The sequence below is a fragment of the Oryctolagus cuniculus genome, chromosome 1, assembly GCF_964237555.1.
Source record: "Oryctolagus cuniculus chromosome 1, mOryCun1.1, whole genome shotgun sequence".
NCBI classification, from domain to species: domain Eukaryota; kingdom Metazoa; phylum Chordata; class Mammalia; order Lagomorpha; family Leporidae; genus Oryctolagus; species Oryctolagus cuniculus.
Window position 1 is genome coordinate 106043166 of NC_091432.1, and position 19318 is coordinate 106062483.

The following is a 19318-nucleotide window of genomic DNA, read 5'->3' on the forward strand; positions in this document are numbered from 1 at the left end:
TGCTGGAACCACGTTCTTTTCTGGGTGGCTTCTTCTGAGAGAAGGGTGGGTGAAAACTCCCTCATCCACCAGACAGTATGAAGAAAGGCACACAGATGTGCCCAGCTGTTCTCCTTTCCTGTGTGGCAGTGGAGGCTGATGACCTCAGATGGCCATGAGCAGCTGAGCTGTGAAAAGGTAGCACCAGGTGGGGAAAAGGTGCGTGTGTGTGGTAAGGAAGAAAGAGGTAGACGGAGTTTGCGTTTTGACCTACATGCTTTGCAGTTGCATGACATGGTGCTGGTGCTGGGATAAGGTGTGTACAGAGGGATGGATCACAGGTTTGTACCAGTTAGCACTTACGCTCTAGAACCCAGCTGACATTCGGTTTCCACATGGGCCACTCTGCAGACTGTGCCACAGAATCTACTGATGGCTGAATCCTTGCACACACTCCAGTTCTGCTCCAGGAAGTCCTGTGAAGGGGAGAACCATCCTTGTCAGTCTTCCCTCGGTAAAGATGCCAGTAAACCAGGGCTGGGTTCTGCTGAACTTCCTTGGAAGCCCGGGAACTCCTCCCCTTTTCATCTTCTGAACTTTGTGTGCTGAGTCCAGGCTGCTCTGCCTGTGGGGCAAGACCTTTGTCCTTGTCCCACATACAGACTCACCTGGATGCTGTGCTCAGCCCTGGTATCCATGTCGGGCACTGAGTTAGTTTAAGCAGTTGCCCTGAGCATTGGACAGGATAGGACAGCTGTGACTTCGAAGACTGGGGATCACATGGCAACAGAGTGGTTCCAAAGAAAGGTTGGTGATGAGTTCTAGAAGTTTCTTACTAAAAGTAAATAGCAAGTGGATAAAGGAGGAAACTCAGGTCACCTGGATCAGAAGGGTTTACAGTGCATAAGTTGCTGGGTTGGGTCTGGAGTTTTGCTGGGTCTTTCCTAACTGGGCAACCTAGATGTCTGAGGGTGTCCCAGTGGGTGGTGACAGATGGGCATGGCTCAGGAAGAATCATTGTGTCCGTCAGAGGACTCCTTGGAGGCTGGGGAAAAACTTTTTTTTTTTTAAGATTTTTTTATTTGAAAGGCAGAGTTACAGAGAGACAGAGGCAAAGAGAGAGAGAGAAAGAGAGAGAGAGGTCTTCCATCTACTGGTTCACTTCCCAAATGGCTGCAACAGCTGGAGCTGGGCCGATCTGAAGCCAGGAGCCAGTAGCTTCTTCCAGGTCTCCCATGCGGGTGCAGGGGCCCAAGGACTTGGGCCATCTTCTACTGCTTTCCCAGGCCATAGCAGAGAGCTGGATTGGAAGAGGAGCAGCTGGGACTCTAAACTGGTGCCCACATGGGAAGTCAGCACTGTAGGTGGTGGCTGAACCTGCTATGCCACAGCACTGGTCCCGGGGTACAACTTTTGAATGAACAAAGTTCAGACGTCCTCCACTTCATTACAGGGGAGAAGGAATAGAGAGAATGTGGTAGGGTGGCTTGTCTTGAGGTGAGCTCATGACTGAGTCAGGATAGGGGTCGGGTCTTGCTCGCTGGGCATCTTCCCTCCACCCTGCTGCCTCTGTAGTAAAAGGGCAAGCATGACCACCTTACAGCATGCCGGTCTGCCTCCACCCACCGCTAGGCCGGTCTACCAGCATCTAGAGAAGGCAGTGGGGATTCCCAAAGCGCGTTGGCCAGGGTGAGGGATTTGACCTGGAACCCTGGGGAAGGAGATGGGAGCCCATGAGGGGACTTTAGCCTGGAGGTGGCTCCTGGAATCTGAAGACTGAGCACTGTGGAGTCCTTTTGGAAAACAAAAGCAGGTGGGGGGGTCTGCCCTGGTGCCCCTCCTGACAGCCACCCCTGAGAGGTGAGCACCGCCAACACATCACCACCGAGGGAAAGGAGGAAAAGGAGCGGCACCCCCTGCACTGCCACCCGCCAGGTCTCGCCGGGGCAAGTGAGTTTACTTGCCCCACCCTTTGTGATGCAAGCTTTTGCCACTCTGCAGAATGTCTATGAAAAAGCAAGCATCTGTTGTGCCTGAGCAAGGGCAGGAAGACTCTGCTCGTGTGTGTGTGTGTGTGTGTGCGCGCGCGCGCGTGCGTGCACTCAACGTGCAGGCACTCAACGTGCAGGCACATGCACTCACCCACCTGGGTACATATTTAAAAACATACTGTGCCCCAGACACGATTGGGACATGTCCCAGTGCCCAGTGTTGTGAAATATATTTGGAGTTAAGAATGTTCAGTAAAATGTTCTGCGCTGTTACTGTTTCTCAATTTGGATGGATCAGCAATGGCCAAGAGCAAGATGACATGAGGGGGAGGGGGAGGAGGGTGTCCTACAGGGTCACGGCTGGGTGTGTGTGTGTGTGTGAGAGTGTGCATGCGCCTGCGTGCACTTGGGATTGAGAAATCATTTGTCTTTGGCAAGGGGGTCAAGAGAAAGTAAGCAAATAAAACAGTGTGGTTGGGAAAGAGTTCTGCGAAGAGAACTGTATGTGACCCTAGCAGAAGGCTGCCTGCACTGGATACCACACGCTGTGATGGCCACAGACCGGGCGCCAGGCCGGGGGCTCACCGAGGAGACCATGTGGCCTGGACACACTGCTGGGTTCTCACTCTGGGATTCGGAAGGTGGTGGCAGTAGGTGGGCACTGGCGTCCAGATCTGGGTGCTGCTGGCTTGAGTGCCTATTACCCGCTGCCGCTCGCCCCATCCCATTTTATCTCACAGCAGCCTCAGGTCCCCAGCACTTTAATGCGGTCTTGGCACATCAGCATTCAGATTGCAATAGGTTGCTGGCTCTGAGAGGACCTTCTGTTCTCTCCTGCCCACCTCACCACCCCGCAGAACCTGTGTCTGGCTGCCATTTCCTGTCCTGTTCCTTCTGGCCCAGGGGCCCTGGAGGTGTTGTGAGGAAGGTGCTGACTAGGGCGGAGGTGGAGGCACGGAGGGCCTGAGAATGGAGTGTGGGTGGCTGGGCAGCTGGTGGCTCAGAGACTCTCCCAGGCTGGGGCGTGCTGCCAGCCGCCTGGTTCCCTGCATCTTACTGGGCTTATGGCTACTTCATGACCAAACACAGCATGTGGAGTTGGGGTGGGCGTGCTGTGCTGTTGCAGGCTGGGCCTGTGGCCAGATGTTGCAGGGGCCTCTGTCTTCCCAGGGCTGAGCACACATTCCAGACCACCTCTCAGAATCATTGTCATGGCAGAAGGTGTGTGAGAAGGTGCTTTGGAAAGCCTACAATGCTGCTCCCACCTTGTGGGTATAGAATGTCATCTGGTTTCTTGAAACCCTTCTTTCTGTTGGGACAAGACATAGAGGAGAGAGAAGAGGCTCTACAACTGGGGGTGTTTGCTGGAGTCACCGCAGTTCCTGGAACATCTGGATGATCGGTGGGGGGGGGGATACTCCTGTGTCCATAAAGACATTGATTCCTCCATCGGCTTATTCACGAACCTCCCCTGCTCCTGTCATTGGGATGGCCACCGGAGAGAGAGGTCAGACACAGGTTCGGCTCCCCTGAACCTCCTAGGTGGAGTGGGAGCCAGGCACATGCACGGTGAAGGTAGAGAGACTAACAGGCCTCTCAGCATCTGTCTGGTTATGCTGGGTACTTCTTCCTTCCTCCCTCTGAAACTAGATCTGGTTTTCCCCCTTGGTCTGCGTGCCTGCGGGTAAAGCAGTGGGCTGGGCTCTGTTCCTCTGTCCATTAGCCAAGACCAGGAAAGAATCCTGAGTTGGCAGCAGTCCATGGGTAAAAGGGGTGGCTGAGGCAGCCTGGGGACCCAAGGATGTGTCTCCATTCATGCCTTGCCCTCCGCCTGCTGTCCTCCTTACTGTAGAGGGATAGCACCAAGCCACCAGGTAGGGGTGGGCCTGCCTCCGTCCAGCCTGAGCAGCTGCAACCTGTCTTTTCCTTTCCCCTACAGGAAGCTGCACAGTGGGATGAAGACGTACGGGTGTGAGCTCTGCGGAAAGCGGTTCCTGGATAGTTTGCGCCTGAGAATGCACTTACTGGCTCATTCAGGTAGGCGAGGACGCCCCAACTGGCCCACTTGGCCACCTGCACCCCTGCTCAGAGTCTGCTGTGGCCTGGATGTCCCCCGTGCCAGCCTTGGTCCACTTTGCCCCGAAGCTCCTCCAGGTTCTCAGAGCAGAAAATCCATCTCAATGATGTGCCCATCTGTAGGCACCCACCCTCATGCTCTCCTGGGCCTCCCAGGGTGTCGTTGGGCACCCAGTGCCCTGTGTGATCTACCTTCCGAAGTAGGCTGCAGTTTCATTAGCAAAACAGTAGTGGAATTAGGTTCTCACTGTCTAATGAATCTGACTATTGGGTTCACATTATACAGGAGCCTTTAATTAAATAGATATAGAAAGGTTGGAACACAAAGCTAGTTATAGCGTGCTGTCTTTTGCAAGTTAATTTTATCCAATTCTAGTGGGGTCGACTGTGTGGCTGCTGGTAATTTTGCTCATGTTTGGGTAAAGCTGCTCTGCTCCACGAGGCGTGGAAAGTGGAGAAGGCCCCCGACATTCAGCAGGCCCGGGTGTTCCCAGGGAAGGGAAGGATCCAGCAGGTTGGGTGCCTCCGCCCCGAGCCCTGAGGCTCATCTGCCTTTAGCTGTAGAGGCGTCGACAGCTCCCTGCCAGGGGTGTGCTAGTTCGCTTGCCTTTCTGTCTTGGAGTCACTTGAGGACAGGAGCGTCTTCTCACCTGGTCTTGCTCTTGCTCTCCCCTTATGTAGACAACCCCCAGGTCCACCTCTTCTTTCCCCATACTGCTGCAAGCTCGAGCCTTGTGAAATGAGCATGGGCGTCTGGGTTGGGCTGGGGAGAGTTCAGATCATGTTGGTGATCTGGGCTTCCGTATGACCTTGGCCAGATGTATTTTGAGAAGCCCTGTCAATGCAGGGTTGCTAACGCATATACATGTGTGTGTATGTGTTATTTGTGTATTTGTATAGATATGTGTATTTGTGTGTATATATTTTTTTTTCTTGTGTATTAGGTGGCAGAATCTATAGTGGAGGCATCTGTAGCAAATTCCTGGCATAGAAGTGGTATTTCATAAATGTCAGTGGCTTTAGTGTATGCCTTCATCCCCTCTCCGTGCATTCCCCAAAGCTGTCTTGTCATCTCGCTCCAGAGACTCCGTGCCTGGTAGCCATGTGGTTCTGCCTTCTCCCCAGCCAGCCCTCCGTGGCCATGGTGTGTATGGGCTCTGCCGCAGCCTCTTCTGCTTCAGCTTAGCTGCCTTGCTGCGGAGCCCATGTGACCCTCTCCCATGGGCCCCATTCTTCCATCTCCCAGATCCAGGGACTCAACTACCGCCAGCAGCTGTCCGTCTCAGCGTGTCTGCTCCACCCTGGGGTCCCTGTGTCTTCCACTCCCATGGGGCCTCCACACCCCACCCCTTGTGCCCCCGGACCGGCCTGGTCCCTTCTCGCCTCAGCCCAGAGTCCCGAGTCCAGGCACCCCTGTGTGCAGTACCTGCTTGGTGCTCATCGCTGCTTATTTTCCTGCTGTTTTCCTGCACCATGTAGCTTCCTGTTTCCCTTCAGCTGTGGGCATTGTTTAAAGTTCAGCGTGTGGCTTTGTGAACGGTCTGCCACCCAGGTTAGCCATCCCTGCCCCACCATTGTTCCTTTTGCCCCCTGCCTCAGTGGCCTGGGGGGCCCTGCACCTCCCGGCCTGTTGTTAAAGGTCCCTTGTCCTCTCGGGAACTCGCCCCAGTGACCCGTTCCTTGAGCTCGGTGCACCAGCTGTGCTCGTCCACCTGTGGGGTTGCTGGTGGTGCTCCTGTCCTCCGAGACTCCGAGTGGTTCTCGCTCCACCGTCTGCTCAGGACAGTCCTTCTCCTCTGTCTCCCAGCGTCCCTTGGACAATGCCATCCTCAGCAGTTCCCCCCTCCAGCCAGAAGCAATCATGCCCTCCTCTGGGTACCCACATTTCTTTTTCAGAAGCTCTCTTTGGGCTCAGTCTTGTCTTCCTCGTGTTATGGTTACTTATGGTCTTGCCCTGTCTCTCCCACATGGAAGCCATAGTGATATGGTAGGAAGAATTTGGCCACTCACTTCTGGATGATGTGAGCTTGGAAAGAAATGTAAACTCTGAGCCTCAGTCTCTTAATCTGTAAAATGAGAACACTGAGCCCATCTGGAGATGTAAGATTCAGTCAGCTACTCAGTGCTGTGCTTTGTGTACAATCGGTCTTGGTAAATGTGGCTTTCCCTTTGCTCTTCTAATGGACCTTCAGGGGCAGGATCTGTCCTCATTGGGTCTGGCGTATTGCCTGGAGTTAACAAATGTTTACTGAATGAATGAGTGCAGCCTGGGAGGCCGAGGAACAACTCAGGAGAACTCTAGGCTCCTCTGAGGAGCTCACTGTGGGGGCAGCCTGGACCCCACTGGTCCACATTGCCCCTTCTTCCAGGCAGGCAGCCAGGTGGGAGTTAGCCACTGTCTCTCCTGTGAAGCACACGGCTGCCCTGTTGGAGGGGCCACCAGTGAGGGCAGGGGCTGCATTCGTACTTCGAGGTGGGCTCAGGGTCTCCCAATCAGACGAGAAGGTGGCTTTATTACCCTCTACCCCTGCCACCGTAGGGCTGGGGGTTCCCTGGGGAAGTGCTGCCCGGTCCTACTTGAGACACTACCTTGAGGTCCTGTGGTCCCATATGAATGCTTGGAGGCTTTGGGAGCTGGGTCGTGCTCCTACTTTTCTTTCCCTTAGCATGCCGGGCTTTGTGGGCAGCACAGCTGGCTGTGTGGAATGACTCGTCCTGCATCGAGGATTTGGGGCTGAGCAGGTGTGATGAGTCATGGTGGTGCTTCACTCACAGCCTGCAGAGTCAACTCTTATCTTTGGGTTCTTCCATGTCCCCAGCGGGTCCCTCACCCTCACTGGTGTGTCCTGGAAACAAAACAACACAGAGGGCTTAGTGCGGCTGGCTCACTTGCACAGTTGCTCACCTTGGGGCTTGCTGGAGAGTCCTGGCCTTGCTGGGGCATCAGGCTGGGCCTCACAGATGCCGGTGGAGGTTCCACCTGCTCCGATTGCTGCCCCCAGATGCCGGATCACAAAACAGTGTGACGCTCTAGAAGAGACGTTTGATTGGACAAGCTGAGATTTTGCATTTTGCTACTGCTCTGCTTTGAAGGTGTGTGCAGGCAGCTGATAGCACCAAGCAGTTTCCAGGTCTACAGTGCAGACCCATTGCACAGGAGCTAACTGGGGGAGGCAGTGGGGAGCCTAGAAAGGTGACAGTCACTCCAGAACCCTGGGGACCCTTTTGTGAAAAGGAGCCCCGGATCTGCCTGGGGGCCACGGCCACTCCCTTCCATGCTGCCCTTCGTTCCTGCTGTTCTGTGGGGCCGGGCGGAGGCGCTGCGTGGAGCTCACTTCCTCGCTAGCTCTGCGTGCCGCAGCCCCCGCCCCCTCTCTTGGCTAGCACTGCCAGTGTTTGTTATTGTAGTTCTGGCGCCCAGCCAGGCCTGGCTGCGAGCCAGACTTGTGGGTACAGTATGTACAGTGAGTGCTGAGCCAAGTTTGTCATCATACACGATTAATTTTTTTTTTTTCTGATCTGGTAGGGGTGGGGTGAAGGAAGAGGCAAGAAACGAGTTTCTCTGATGCTGGCGAAGAGGCCACACTGAATTCCGCCGAGATGTTCTTAAGAGAGAGGCAGAGAATGCGCCTGCCTGCTGCTCCGTAGCCTCTCCCTGGCTTCCTCCTCGGTTCTGCGTTTCCTATCGGATGGAATCAGCCTGCAGGAGATCCACAACGCGGGCCTTATTTCCAGTGACTGGAATACTAAATTTATACTCCTAAATCAGTTTGCTTTGTGTTGAAATTGACAATTTGTTTAATTAGAAGTTTGCTCTGTAGGAGGCCTGTCTGAGACGCAGTGCTTTCTCTCTCCTCTCTCTCTCTTACTTTCTTCTTCTTTTTCTTTTATGTGTTTTTAAGATCCTAGATGGTAGTAGGGAATGTTCAGTTTAATTGGAGTTTTTATTTAGATTTGAGTGCGTTAACTAATCAAGTGTTTATGAGACATACCTGATGATAACAAGAAGCTGCGGCGAACCAGCAGTAAAGTAACTCATGAACTAAAGAGGTGTCTGGATGCACAGAGGTGGCTTTTGAGGTCCGAAGGGTTTGAATATTGGGACTGGGAAGAAAGGCAGACTCAGAGGCTTCGCTAAGCTGGCCTGGGGCGGGGGTGAAGCTTGGGCACAGGACTGTGCCTGTGGGCGTGCGGAGGACCCCCACCCCTGCTGCCTTGCTGCTTTGTGGAGATTGGGCCCTGTGGGATCAGTGGCTCCATGATCTCTTTGCCTCTCCTTGTTCTCTGTCCCTGCAGAGGACACAGACTCAGGCTGGGACTGCAGTTGGGTGTGGTGGTGTTTCCCGTATGGGCAGGTGGATTGTTAGCAAGCACACACTAGCCCTGCTGGCCCCTGGTGCGGACTCGGCTGCAAGCTACCAGGGCTTTGCCTGTTTGGGTGGCCTGGCCCTGTGCTGGGAGCGCCATTCATTTCTGGGTCCCGTGAGACTCGGCGCATGGCACGTGCCGGGCTCTGTGCACTGAAGGGTGGAGAACACTGTAGCATCCCTGCCCTCAGGGAGTTTCCGTCATGAGATCACACCAAAAGAATGGAGTGTGGGCAGTGTGGCAGGACGTGGTGCCCAGGGAACTGTGCAGGCAGAGGGGCCCCCTTCCAGGGGAGGGCCCTCCTGGACAAACTGGGGAGAGCAGCTGAAAGCACCCAGCACAGGGAGAAGGGTGCAGGGCGTGCAAGGAGAGACAGGACAACAGCAGAAGGCCTTGAGTGGCAGAATGATTGGCGCTTCCCTGAAGCCCTGGGGAGCCGCTGCAAGCTGGAGAGGGAGGGACACAGGAGCAGAAGGGACTGCGGGACGTTCTGATGTGCACTGGGTGGCATCCTGGGGGGAGTCAGGGGGGCAGCCCATGCTGGCCACGGCTGGAGTGTGGAGAGCCCCGCCCTGGTTAGGGCCACATAGCCCTGTTGTGGCCGTTGGTCCCTCCCGGGGCCAGATTCCCTCCTCTCACTGCTCCCGTGCCCTTACCCAGGCATTGTGAGCTGTGGCCTTTGAGTCACAACCACAGGGAGATGAACATGGACTTGGCCTCGTAGATTTTCAGATTCTAGCAATGACGGGAGGTGGCCAGGGTCTGTCATGGGGGGCCTGGGTCATCTGTCCAGCAGGGGAGAGGACTGGTTCTCTTATGCTGTCCCCTGTGGTGATCCTGTGCAGGAAGACAGTAACCAGATGGCAAAGAAGAGTGCCTCGTCCTTGCAGCTTCTCATTTCTTTCTTTCTTTTTCCTTGCCTTCCTCCCTTCCTTTTTGGAGACTTAGCTTTGGGTTTCAGACTGCTCTTCTTAGAGCCCAAGAAGGTAGGGAAGAAAGTGACAAATTCCCAGAGGTGGTCCCCTTGCCCATGACCGGAGGGAGAGCCACCCTAGGGTCTCAAGATGGGGTCGTTGGGCCTGGGGCTGCTCCTCATCTTGCAGCTTCCTCTCCCTTTCCCCTCTCTCTTCCCGGGTTAGTGATCTGCTCAGAGAAAGAGATGGGGGGTGCAGGGACTGTCCGGTCAGGCATGGGAGAGCTCGTGGCCAGTCTTGTTTTTCTCTGCCTGCTCTGCAGCTACCTCCTTCCAGCTCCTGTGAGCTCTACCTTCAGGGTAGAGCCGGGAGATAAGGCAGGAGCAACCTATTCTGGACCCTAAGACTTGGCACCACCGAGGGCAGGGTTGTGAGGGTGGAAGAGACCAAAGATCAGAGGGTCCTCCCTTGGGTCTGTGTGGGTGGAGGGCGTGGAGAGAGAGAGAGAGCAAAGAGTGAAAGGAAGGCTGTTTCTCTGGTTCTCTCCTGAACACACTGCTCTCTCTCGCCCCCTCCCTCTGAGGTTGGCCTGCTTCCCGAACTTTTTCCCAGAGTGGTGTCGTCACTGGCCTGCCGGCAGGTCTGGATGTTCTGCCAGCATTCCAGAGAGTTTATGATCGCTTGCAGATGCGCCTCCAAGAACACACTGTACCCAAAGCAGAAATTAATGCAGGCTTGACTGCCGTCCAAGCCCATACACGGGAGAGAGGAAAAAGAAAACAAAAACTGTTTAATGCTGTTTATAAATTATACACTGGCTGATGAAAAATACATTTCTCTCCTGCCCCCTTCTCCTCTCCCCTTGCCTCACTGCCCCCTGCCCAGCCCCGCCCCCTCTCACTTTCTGCCTCAAGAGCTTAAATGGAGACTGAAAGAATATAGTTTTGCTTTTTAGCTCCTGTTTTGGCTGAGATCCGAAACCCTGCCGCCGATTCACAGCCCGAGTGTTTCTCCCTTTTACCTGATGAAATATACTGATATTCTAGCCCAGATGGGTGTTGTTGATTTTGCTGTCAGGGTGTTTTGTTGCTGTTGTTGTTTGGTGGGTTTTGGGGTCAGGGATTGTGTTGACAGCAAGTGTCAGGTTCTGTGTGATAGTCCCGGGTGCGATGCTGGCCCCAGCGAGGACAGATCCCCTGCTTCTGTCTGTCCATGGATGGGCCCTGGGTGTGCGAGCCCAGGGCCCCCAGCCCCTGAAGAGCTCTGGTCAGGCCAGCTGAGCTGAGAAAGTTGGGAAAGTTGAGTGCAGGTCATGGTATAAAACAGTATTTGTACCACTTCTCTCCCAGCCTTGTACCTCCAGACCCTGTGTGAGGAAGAGGAGGTTTGCATCTCTCTCCCCCCACACGCCCCCCAAATACACACGTCTCTGCCTCCATATGGTGCCTTGGCAGGGGTTGGGGGAAGATGGTTCATCCACCCCTTTGGATCCCAGCCTCTCCCGGCACCTCGCAAGCCCCCCATCCCAATTTATTCTATAAATTCGCTTCCACATTATGTCTATCCATTTACATGGCTTTTGTGTTTTTTAATACTGCTAATGTTTATCATTTGCCCAACAGGCTCGACAGATTTTGCTTCCTGTAGAGCATCGCGGCTGTAGAGCCCCCTCGTTGCTAAGGAGCAGTCTCGCCGTACTGTAATGGGCTGATTGTGTATTCCGCTCAGCACTGTCTCTTATTTTTGTATGCAAGACAAAGTGTTTTGATGGAGGACGATTGCGGCAGTGTCTGGAGGCTGTTTGGAGTTTTATGGGCTGTACAGTACACTGTGTGCTCTCTGAACAGAACACAGGCTGTTGAATTTTGGATGGGATTTGTCATTTTCCCCCCTCCCCCAGAGAAGAGCCTGTCAGATAGAACATTACTTTAAGGGTGGAGGAAAGAAAGTGGAAATTATGTAATAATCTTCCTCCTCCTCCTCCCTCTCTCTGCCTCCCTCTCTCTGTCTCCCTCTCCTCTCTCTCTCTGTCTCCTCCCCACCCCCCAATGGTTTTTCTACCCCGAAGTAGGGTGGTTTCTCTCACGCGGCCCCTCTCCTGCACCACTCGGGTGTGCAGACCTGGCTGATGACGCTCCTACTAGGAAATGAAGGGAGTCCTGGGGGTAGCTGCAGGGACAGCTGTCTATCCACCGTTCACTCTCACTCTCTCTCCTTGTCTTCCTTACTTCTTCCATCCATCCGAAGTGTGGGCTGCTTTGCGGTCCTAGTTTTTGTCTGAGGATGAATGGATGATGGGGGCTCAGGGTTGGGGTATTTGCATAGGGTCCACCCGCAGGCAGTGCCCTTTTCTTACGTGCTGCTTTCACCCGCCTCTGCCTTTCTGGACGTGCACCCTGCTGGAAGGGTTCAGAGGGGGGCTTCCATGCCGCCTTCCGGCCCCAGCTCCATTCCCCGGCTGTGCCTGGGTCTCGGCCTCTGGGGCTCAGGTGCTGCCTTGCCTGGTCTGTCACGCTGTCGCAGGCTGTTGCTCGCCATCTCGGTGGTGGCAGGTGTGTGGTTTGAGCGGCGCTCCCCTGTGCTCCTTCCATCTCCCCAGCTCCTCTCATCGCACTCCATCCCTTTGTCCTCAGTCCTTGTCTGTGTCAGCCTCAGGCTCTCTTGACAAGCCTCCCTGTGTGTTTCCTGTCTTCCTTCTGTCTTTGTCTTAATTTCCATCTCTTCTCACTGTCTGTCTGTCTCCAAATCCCTCCCTCCCTCTGCCTGGAAGTTTCTTGGCCTGGAAGTTAGGCAGTAGTTGGAAGGGGGAACAAAATGTCACCCTAGCCCAGAGGCCTGGGGAGACTGTAGAATGTCCCCAGCACTCAAAACCTCCAACTCTTGACTCGTAGGGATGAACCTGGGGCTTCTCTGCCTCAGAGCCTGCTCTTCCTAGGTCCCTGGATGTTTTCTAAGCTGGGTTAAGGCTTTGCGTGAAGTAGATGAGCAAGGTTAGGCACTGTGAGGCCCTTGCTGGACTTGGCCACTCAAAGTCCACCTTACTGGTGCTCTGCCTCCCTCTGTCCTGCACACTGAGTGCAGAATCCTCCTGACACCTTGCAGATGGTTTGCCCCACGTGCCCACAGCCTGGCAGTGTGCCCGGCTCCTAGAAGGCTTCCGATAAGTATTTGCTGAATAAATGAGTATCCTGTCACTCAAGCGGTGGACAACTTGGGCCTATCTGGGTTTGGTGGGGCCTGAGGTGCCCCCCCTTGGACACAGATTCGGAGTATCATTCGTGAGAGCTGCTCCAGGGCAGGGGCTGGTGCCAGGGAGGGCCCTGAGGCTCTGGCTTTCTCAGTCTTGGGGAGAACGAACCACAGGGAGCCATCAGGAGTGGAGGAGGGCCCCAGAGATGGAGCAGCTGAGTGGGGGAGACTTGGGGCTTGGGGGGCGGGGAATCTACTCAGCTCTGGTGACTCAGGATGTGCACAGGCCTTGGGCTTGTATTCCACTGGGCTCAAGCCAGATCCCCTTGCTTTTGGTAAGCTGTGGCTGCCCCAGCGAGCCTGGGAGGGAGTCTCTTGATCTTTCAGTCTGTTCTCTTGATCTTTCAGGCTGGTTGGTCGGGACAGACCCTAAGCACCTTCTCACCCAGAGGCACCAGGAGGATAGGCACACGGGGTGGCCTCTCAGCCTCCACACTGCCCCTCGGTGACACTCAGAGAGGTGGCGTTGTGTGCACCTGCCCGAGTGGTCCTGCTGACTGCATCTCTCTGGCTCTGCTTCTCTGGAGCAGTGGAATTGTGAGTCTAGTTAGGGCAGAGGATTGGACCCCTCATAGTGTGTGTGTGCGCATGCACCTGGGAGAGGGGCAGAGAGGTGACAGGGAACACATGCAGAGGTTCTGTGGCGCTCGCAGCCTCACTGTTGGTCAGGGTAGGTGGAGACAGTTGATTCAGATCTCTGGGCCAGAAGGTGGGGAAAGCTGCTGTTGTATTCCCAGCAGTGAGGGGCAAGGTCCTAATCAGAACACTGCGCGTGCATGCGTGCGTGTGTCGGGGGTTGTGTGTGCAAGCGTGAGGCAAAAAAAAAAAAAAAAAAAAAAAAGAGAGAGAGAGAGATTGAGAAGCAGCGTTTACATGAAATACTCAAAATTGTTCTTTTGCTGTAATGGGCCCGCACAGACCATTACCTTAAGATTCAAAAGCTAAATGAGCTCATCATATCTAGTGACTTCCACCGACATTCATGCTTGATTGCAAAGCCTGCTTTACCTTTGCATGGGGACCTCCGTGCTGCTTGTTAATCCTCCGATGTGGCAGGTTCAGCCGGGGGCTTGCTGGTGCTGTGTGACCCCCGCCGAGGAACCCTGACCTGTAGGGCCCCGATTGGGGTTTCTGAGGAATCCAGTGGGCTAAGGCGGGACCTGGGTTGACTTCGGAGGGGACAGAAGTTTGCGGGTTTTTTTTTCCTGTGATAATTCGAGTTTCCCATGAATGATTCTGTGTTGCGCGCACTACTATGCATTTTCATAACTGTCTCCTCTGCTTTGGGTAAAGGAAGGGAGGGAAAAAATAACAGCAGCAGCGTTCTGTGGGCAAAGGAAGAAAACAAGAGAATGGGGCAGAGAACAGGCTAAATTTAAAATTGTAATTGGCTGACTTCCACTGGCTTGCGGGTGTTTTAATGACTCATAATAACTTCATTTAAAACCAGCTGAGCAGAAAATAGATTGGAGAGGAGCCTCGGGCCATTATGGATTTGTTTTTTTTGACAAGCTCGGTTTTCAGCAGTCAGGAAGGCTCTCAGAGAGGGCTTGGCTGTGTTTCTCTCCTCTCTCTTCTCTCTCTCCCCCTCTCCCTCTCCCCCTCTCCTCTCTCTTCTCTCTTCTCTCTCCTCTCTCTCTCTCTCTTTCCTTCCCCCACCCCCCTCAGGTTTGGTGGTCTGCCCGGGAGAGAGAAACCAGGGCTAGTTTATTATTATTTCTTAGACTCTCCCCCAATCCTTTATTTTTAACTGATTAAAAATAGATGCCTTGAGGTAATATTTTAGCATCAGTAGGATTTTTTTTCCACTTTTGATGTGGTAAATGGAACATAAATAAAATTGTTTTCGAAATTACGGAATTAATTAGGTAGTAAAGCGGCTCTAGTGCATGCATTCCCTTTGCCTTTTGGTTATTCCCCAGCCTTGATCCGTATCTGGGGGGCGTGTCCCTGTTTTCCCAGGCCCCTCCTCCTCACCCCCAGCTCCTCCTCCCTCCCACTGCAGACCCAGCCTTTGAATGGCGAGATTCTTTCATCATCCTGGCAACAGCCAGGTGGTTTTTCAGAAATCGGTGGGGTTTGGGCAGGACTGATCTATCTGGTCACCCCTTCAGTCCCAGGAAGCACGAGTTTTGGGAGCTGAAGGCAAAGGCTCTCACCTGCCCCTGGCTCCTTGGAATGGATCCTGTCCCTGTGCCGGGAATGGTGCCAGGCCAGCCAGGGGTCCCTTTCTCCTCTCTGTTCAAAGTGAACCTGCTCAGCCGTAGGATGCATCTGTCTGGGCAGGACAGGGGCCGCCCCATCTGATCGTGTGTATGGTTTATCTGCTCCCTTAGGGCCCCCCGTCACCCTCTTTGTAGAGTAGCTATTTATCTGTGATGCCCTTCTCACCAACTAGGCTGCAGACTTCTTGAGAACACGTGGCTTATTTCTGTGTGTCCAACCCCCCCCCCCCCGCCCCGCCCCGCAACTCCCTGATCTGGCGTGGTCACCCACCTGCATAGCGGCTGTCGCATTTGGCATGGGCAGGTGTGTGCATGAGCCCAAGGAGGGAACACACCCAAGACACCCCTGTTTCCTTCCAGCCCTGGGAGCCGCCAGTCTGAACACAGACAAGCGGGAGGCAGGGCCCTTGTTAGTGGCGGGTTCTGTTGCACCCTCACGGCCTGACGCACAGCAGCTCCCGGTAAATACTTGGCATCTGTTCAATGAGTGAGTGGCTCAGAATGGATGCAGGAGACTCGGGAAAGAGAGGAAGGTATTTACGCTTCCCGAGTGCCTGTTGTGTTCCACGCACTGAGCCTGGTGTTTTGCATATGTGAGCTCACTTAATTTTCCATTCATCTTGGAAGTGAGACAGGCTGGTTCCATTTGACAGCTGAGAACACTGAGACTGTAAGAGTCAGCTCACTTGGTGAATCCTCTATCTGTGGCGCCAACATCCCGGGTTCTAGTCCCGGTTGGGGCACCGGCTTCTGTCCCGGTTGCTCCTCTTCCAGTCTAACTCTCTGCTGTGGCCTGGGAGTGCAGTGGAGGATGGCCCAAGTGTTTGGGCCCTGCACCCCATGGGAGAACATGAAGAAGCACCTGGTTCCTGGCTTTGGATTGGCGCAGCGCCGGCTGTAGCGGCCATTTGGGGAGTGAACCAATGGAAGGAAGACCTTTCTCTCTGTCTGTCTCTCTCTGTCTATAACTCTACCTGTCAAAAAAAAAAAAAAAAAAAAAAAAAAAGTCAACTCGCCCAAGAGCACACAGCCAGGCAATGGCTGGATCTGAAGCCAGGCCCTTTGTCCCCTCCTGCCTACCCTTGCTTTTCTTCTAGTAAACGCTACAGCTGCTCCTGACCCTGAACCTCTGGCCTACTGCTTTTGAGTGCTTGACCTGCTTTTCTGTTTGTGGAGCTAACCCATTGTCTTAGGCCTGGGGAGTGAGATTGGGAAGGGTCTGTGCTTAGGGGTCCTGGGGTGGGGTGGCCAATACAGTCATTGGTTACTGCCCCACATGGCCTTGCACCTGGGCCACCAGGAGCAGGTGTGGCTTATTAGCCTCTTCCTGCTCTGCCTGCACAGGAAGTGTTCCCTGGTTGCTGAGGTGTGGCCATTGTTCCTGCACAATGCCTTAGGGTGGATGGTTCTGGGAGCATTGCTGGAGGGTCTGGGGGTGGCTCTCCCCACCCAGGGGAGAGCTTGGCTGTGTCCTGGCCTCACTTCTGCTGCACGGAGAGGACTGGAAGTAGAGAGCTGCGTGTGTGGGCCCTGCTGGGGGAGGAGGCATGCTGCTGCGCTCGGGTAAACTCACCTCCTGCAGCCGTACACTTGGGAGCCGGGACCAGAAGCTGCTTAGAGCTCTAGCCCTCGGAGTGGGGTGGTCAGGAGGACTGTAGCCGCCCTGCCTGGCCCTGCTGACTGTGTCCTGTGAAGCTGGACCACTTGGCATGGGGGGTAGTGCTGCCTCTTCTCTGACAACCTCGTCTTCCCCAGGCACACGCTGGGGCTGCTGGAGCCCTCTCTGGGGAGCAAAAGATCCGCCAAATGGGAGCCAGATGGTGAAGATTGGGCAACCGAGAAAAACCTCAATGACTGTTCCGGGTCACACGCATGGCCCTCTCCTGGGGAGAAGTCGTTCACAGCCACTGAACTGAAGGCCAGTGGCATGGGCAGGGGCGTGAAGCCAGTGTCCTTCCCTTGGGGAGTGGGCAGTCTGGATGAAAGGGGGACAGCAGTGCCCCGGCAATAGACAGTGTCACCTGTGGTTGGTGTGCTCCTTGACCCCACAGGGGGAGAGAGGTGAGGAGAAAATGGCTTCACGTAGGAGGTCTGTGGGGTTGGGGTGGGGTCTTCCCCACTTCCTTCCCCGGAAGGAGCCGTATGCTGGGTAGTGGGCTAGTTTTCTGGACTAGAGGGGTTGAGAACTTGGCTGAGCCGGAACTGGCTAGCAAGCTGCTCCTCCTCTCCGCCGCTGCCGCCGCAGCGTCTCAAAGAGGCTTAGAGCCCAATGCCCTGCACTTGAAGTCCTCTTCTCCCACCTCAGCTGGTCCCTTTACCAAACGAACGCACCTGTGAAAAGGATGCTTTCAACTTGGGTCCAAAGCCAGAGGAGTGTTGATTTCTTGGGAGGAGGTCTTTATTTTTTATTTTTATTTTTTGACAGGCAGAGTGGACAGTGAGAGAGAGAGACACCCTCCAATGGCTGCCGCGGCCGGTGCGCTGTGGCCGGCGCACCGCGCTGATCCGATGGCAGGAGTCAGGTGCTTCTGGTCTCCCAGGCTGGTGCAGGACCCAAGCACTTGGGCCATCCTCCACTGCACTCCCTGGCCACAGCAGAGAGCTGGTCTGGAAGAGGGGCAACTGGGACAGAATCCGGCGCCCCGACCGGGACTAGAACCTGGGGTGCCCGTGCTGCAAGGCGGAGGATTAGCCTAGTGAGCCGTGGTGCTGGCCGGGAGGGGGTCTTGATGAGCCCCCAAATATGCTTTGAGTGTCCGGAGCTCCACAGAGCGCAGGCTGAGCAGACAGACTGCAGAGGGTGACCCCTGGGAGAGGTTTAAGACAGACCTGGCCTCCCAGGAGGGCATTTGTGGGCCCTGTCTCACGCTGAGGCATCCAGGATTCCCCATGAGTCAGTCCCTTAGTGCAACAGGAGCCCGCGGTGGAAGGCGGTGGGAGAGGGCTGGTGCTTCTGTAGTTAGGGGCTCCTTTGCTCGGCTCTCTCCAGGATTCAGCTTGACAAAGACGTCTCTTCTAGACTTTCCCCCCTGCAGCTAGTGTTGTGGTGTAACGGGTTAAGCCGCTGCCTGTGATGCCAGCATCCTTTATGGGTACTGGTTCGAATCCCGGCTCTTCTATTTCTGATCCAGCTCCCTGCTAATATTCCTGGGAAAGCAGTGGAAGATGTCCCAAGTCCTTGGGCTGTTGCAACCACATGGGAGACCCGAAAATCCTGGCTTCGGCCTGGCCCAGCCGCAGTCATTGTGGCCCTCTGGGGAGCAAATCAGCAGATGGAAGATACCTGTCTTTCTCTCTCTCCCACTTCTCTGTAACTCTGCTTTTCAAATTAATAAAAACCTTAAAAAAAAAAAAGACTTCTCCCTGGTAGTTAACATTAAACTTCTTCCTCCTTCCCACCACTCCAAAACTAGTCCTGTTTTGATTGTGGTTCTTTTGCTTGCTAGGGAAGAGGGACAAAAAGGCAAATTGTAAACTTTTCATTAGGTAGCTGGGATAAAAAGTCTTCTGGGGTAGTCGGATTGAGTCTCGCTCGGCAGCTCTCTCGCTGACTATTAGAAGCTAATTGAGCTGGGGCAGCTCACTGGCGGCTGCGTGTTGTTGGCGTAATTATGCAAGCCCACAGTCGTTTTCAGTAACAAAGTAACTCCAGGTAAGGAGAGAACTCGGAAACTTCTGATTTGCTGGCATCTTCCCCCATTGCCTTTGTTAATAGGAGTCCAGGATAGACAGTGGACGGGAGAAGGGAGGCTGCTGTCTGTCCCCTTCCCTGGGGCCTGATGGGAACAACCCAGCGCAGGTGAGCAAGCCCTGCTGGGGGCCAGTTTTGCACTGATTGAGATTTCGGGTCTCGATTAAGACGCCCTGGAGTAATGGACCGAGAGGAACAGGTGCAAGCTTTGGCGCTGACCCGGGAGCAAGGAGACTGACAGAGCCGTCTTTTTTGCTTACCTGTGTGCTGACGGCAGGCCGCGGGTACAAGTACTGAGAGCAGAGTCATACCCTTTGTCTCTGCTGGGGTTGCATCCTTCCTGGGTAGGTGAGCTGCAGTTTGGATAAACCAGACCGTGATGAGAACCTCGGGGGTCTTTTCCATCCCACAGGATTGTAGGTGGTGAACATCTTTAGCCTTGCCATGCTACCCAGAACTCCACCCCCATTCAGAATCTTAATGAGGAGGTGGGAAACGGGCATCCACGGGGCCTGTGCTCAGTGGGCTGGGAAGGGCCTTTCAGTGCCCTTTGGTAGGGGCCCCAGGCGCAGCCACGCTGAACACGTCCTCTGGGCGTCCCTGCCTCACCTCTGGCCTGCAGCCCAGCAGCACTGAGTCATGCCCCTCAGAGAACACCATGTCACTGTGCCTCCTGATGGAGCCCCCGACCCTCAAGGTGACAGGGGAGTCATTGTCAGCGCGGCGCTCCAGCTGGCTGCCACCACGTGGCCGGCCTGGCGTCCTGCCCTCGCGTATCGACCTGCACAGCCTGTGGCTGTGCCCTGGAGGCACACAGGGCTGTGC

The 19318-nt window shown here is 54.8% G+C and overlaps 1 protein-coding gene across 3 annotated transcripts in view; it reads left to right on the forward strand.

Annotated features, from left to right (window-relative positions):
* ZBTB16 (zinc finger and BTB domain containing 16) overlaps nucleotides 1-19318 on the forward strand; it is a 186826-nt gene that overhangs the window by 90426 nt on the left and 77082 nt on the right. For all 3 annotated transcript variants that reach the window (XM_002708425.5, XM_017343233.3, XM_051819548.2), the window contains exon 3: nucleotides 3910-4007. In XM_002708425.5, coding sequence (XP_002708471.1) covers nucleotides 3910-4007 — 98 coding nt within the window. The remainder of the gene's footprint in view (nucleotides 1-3909; nucleotides 4008-19318) is intronic.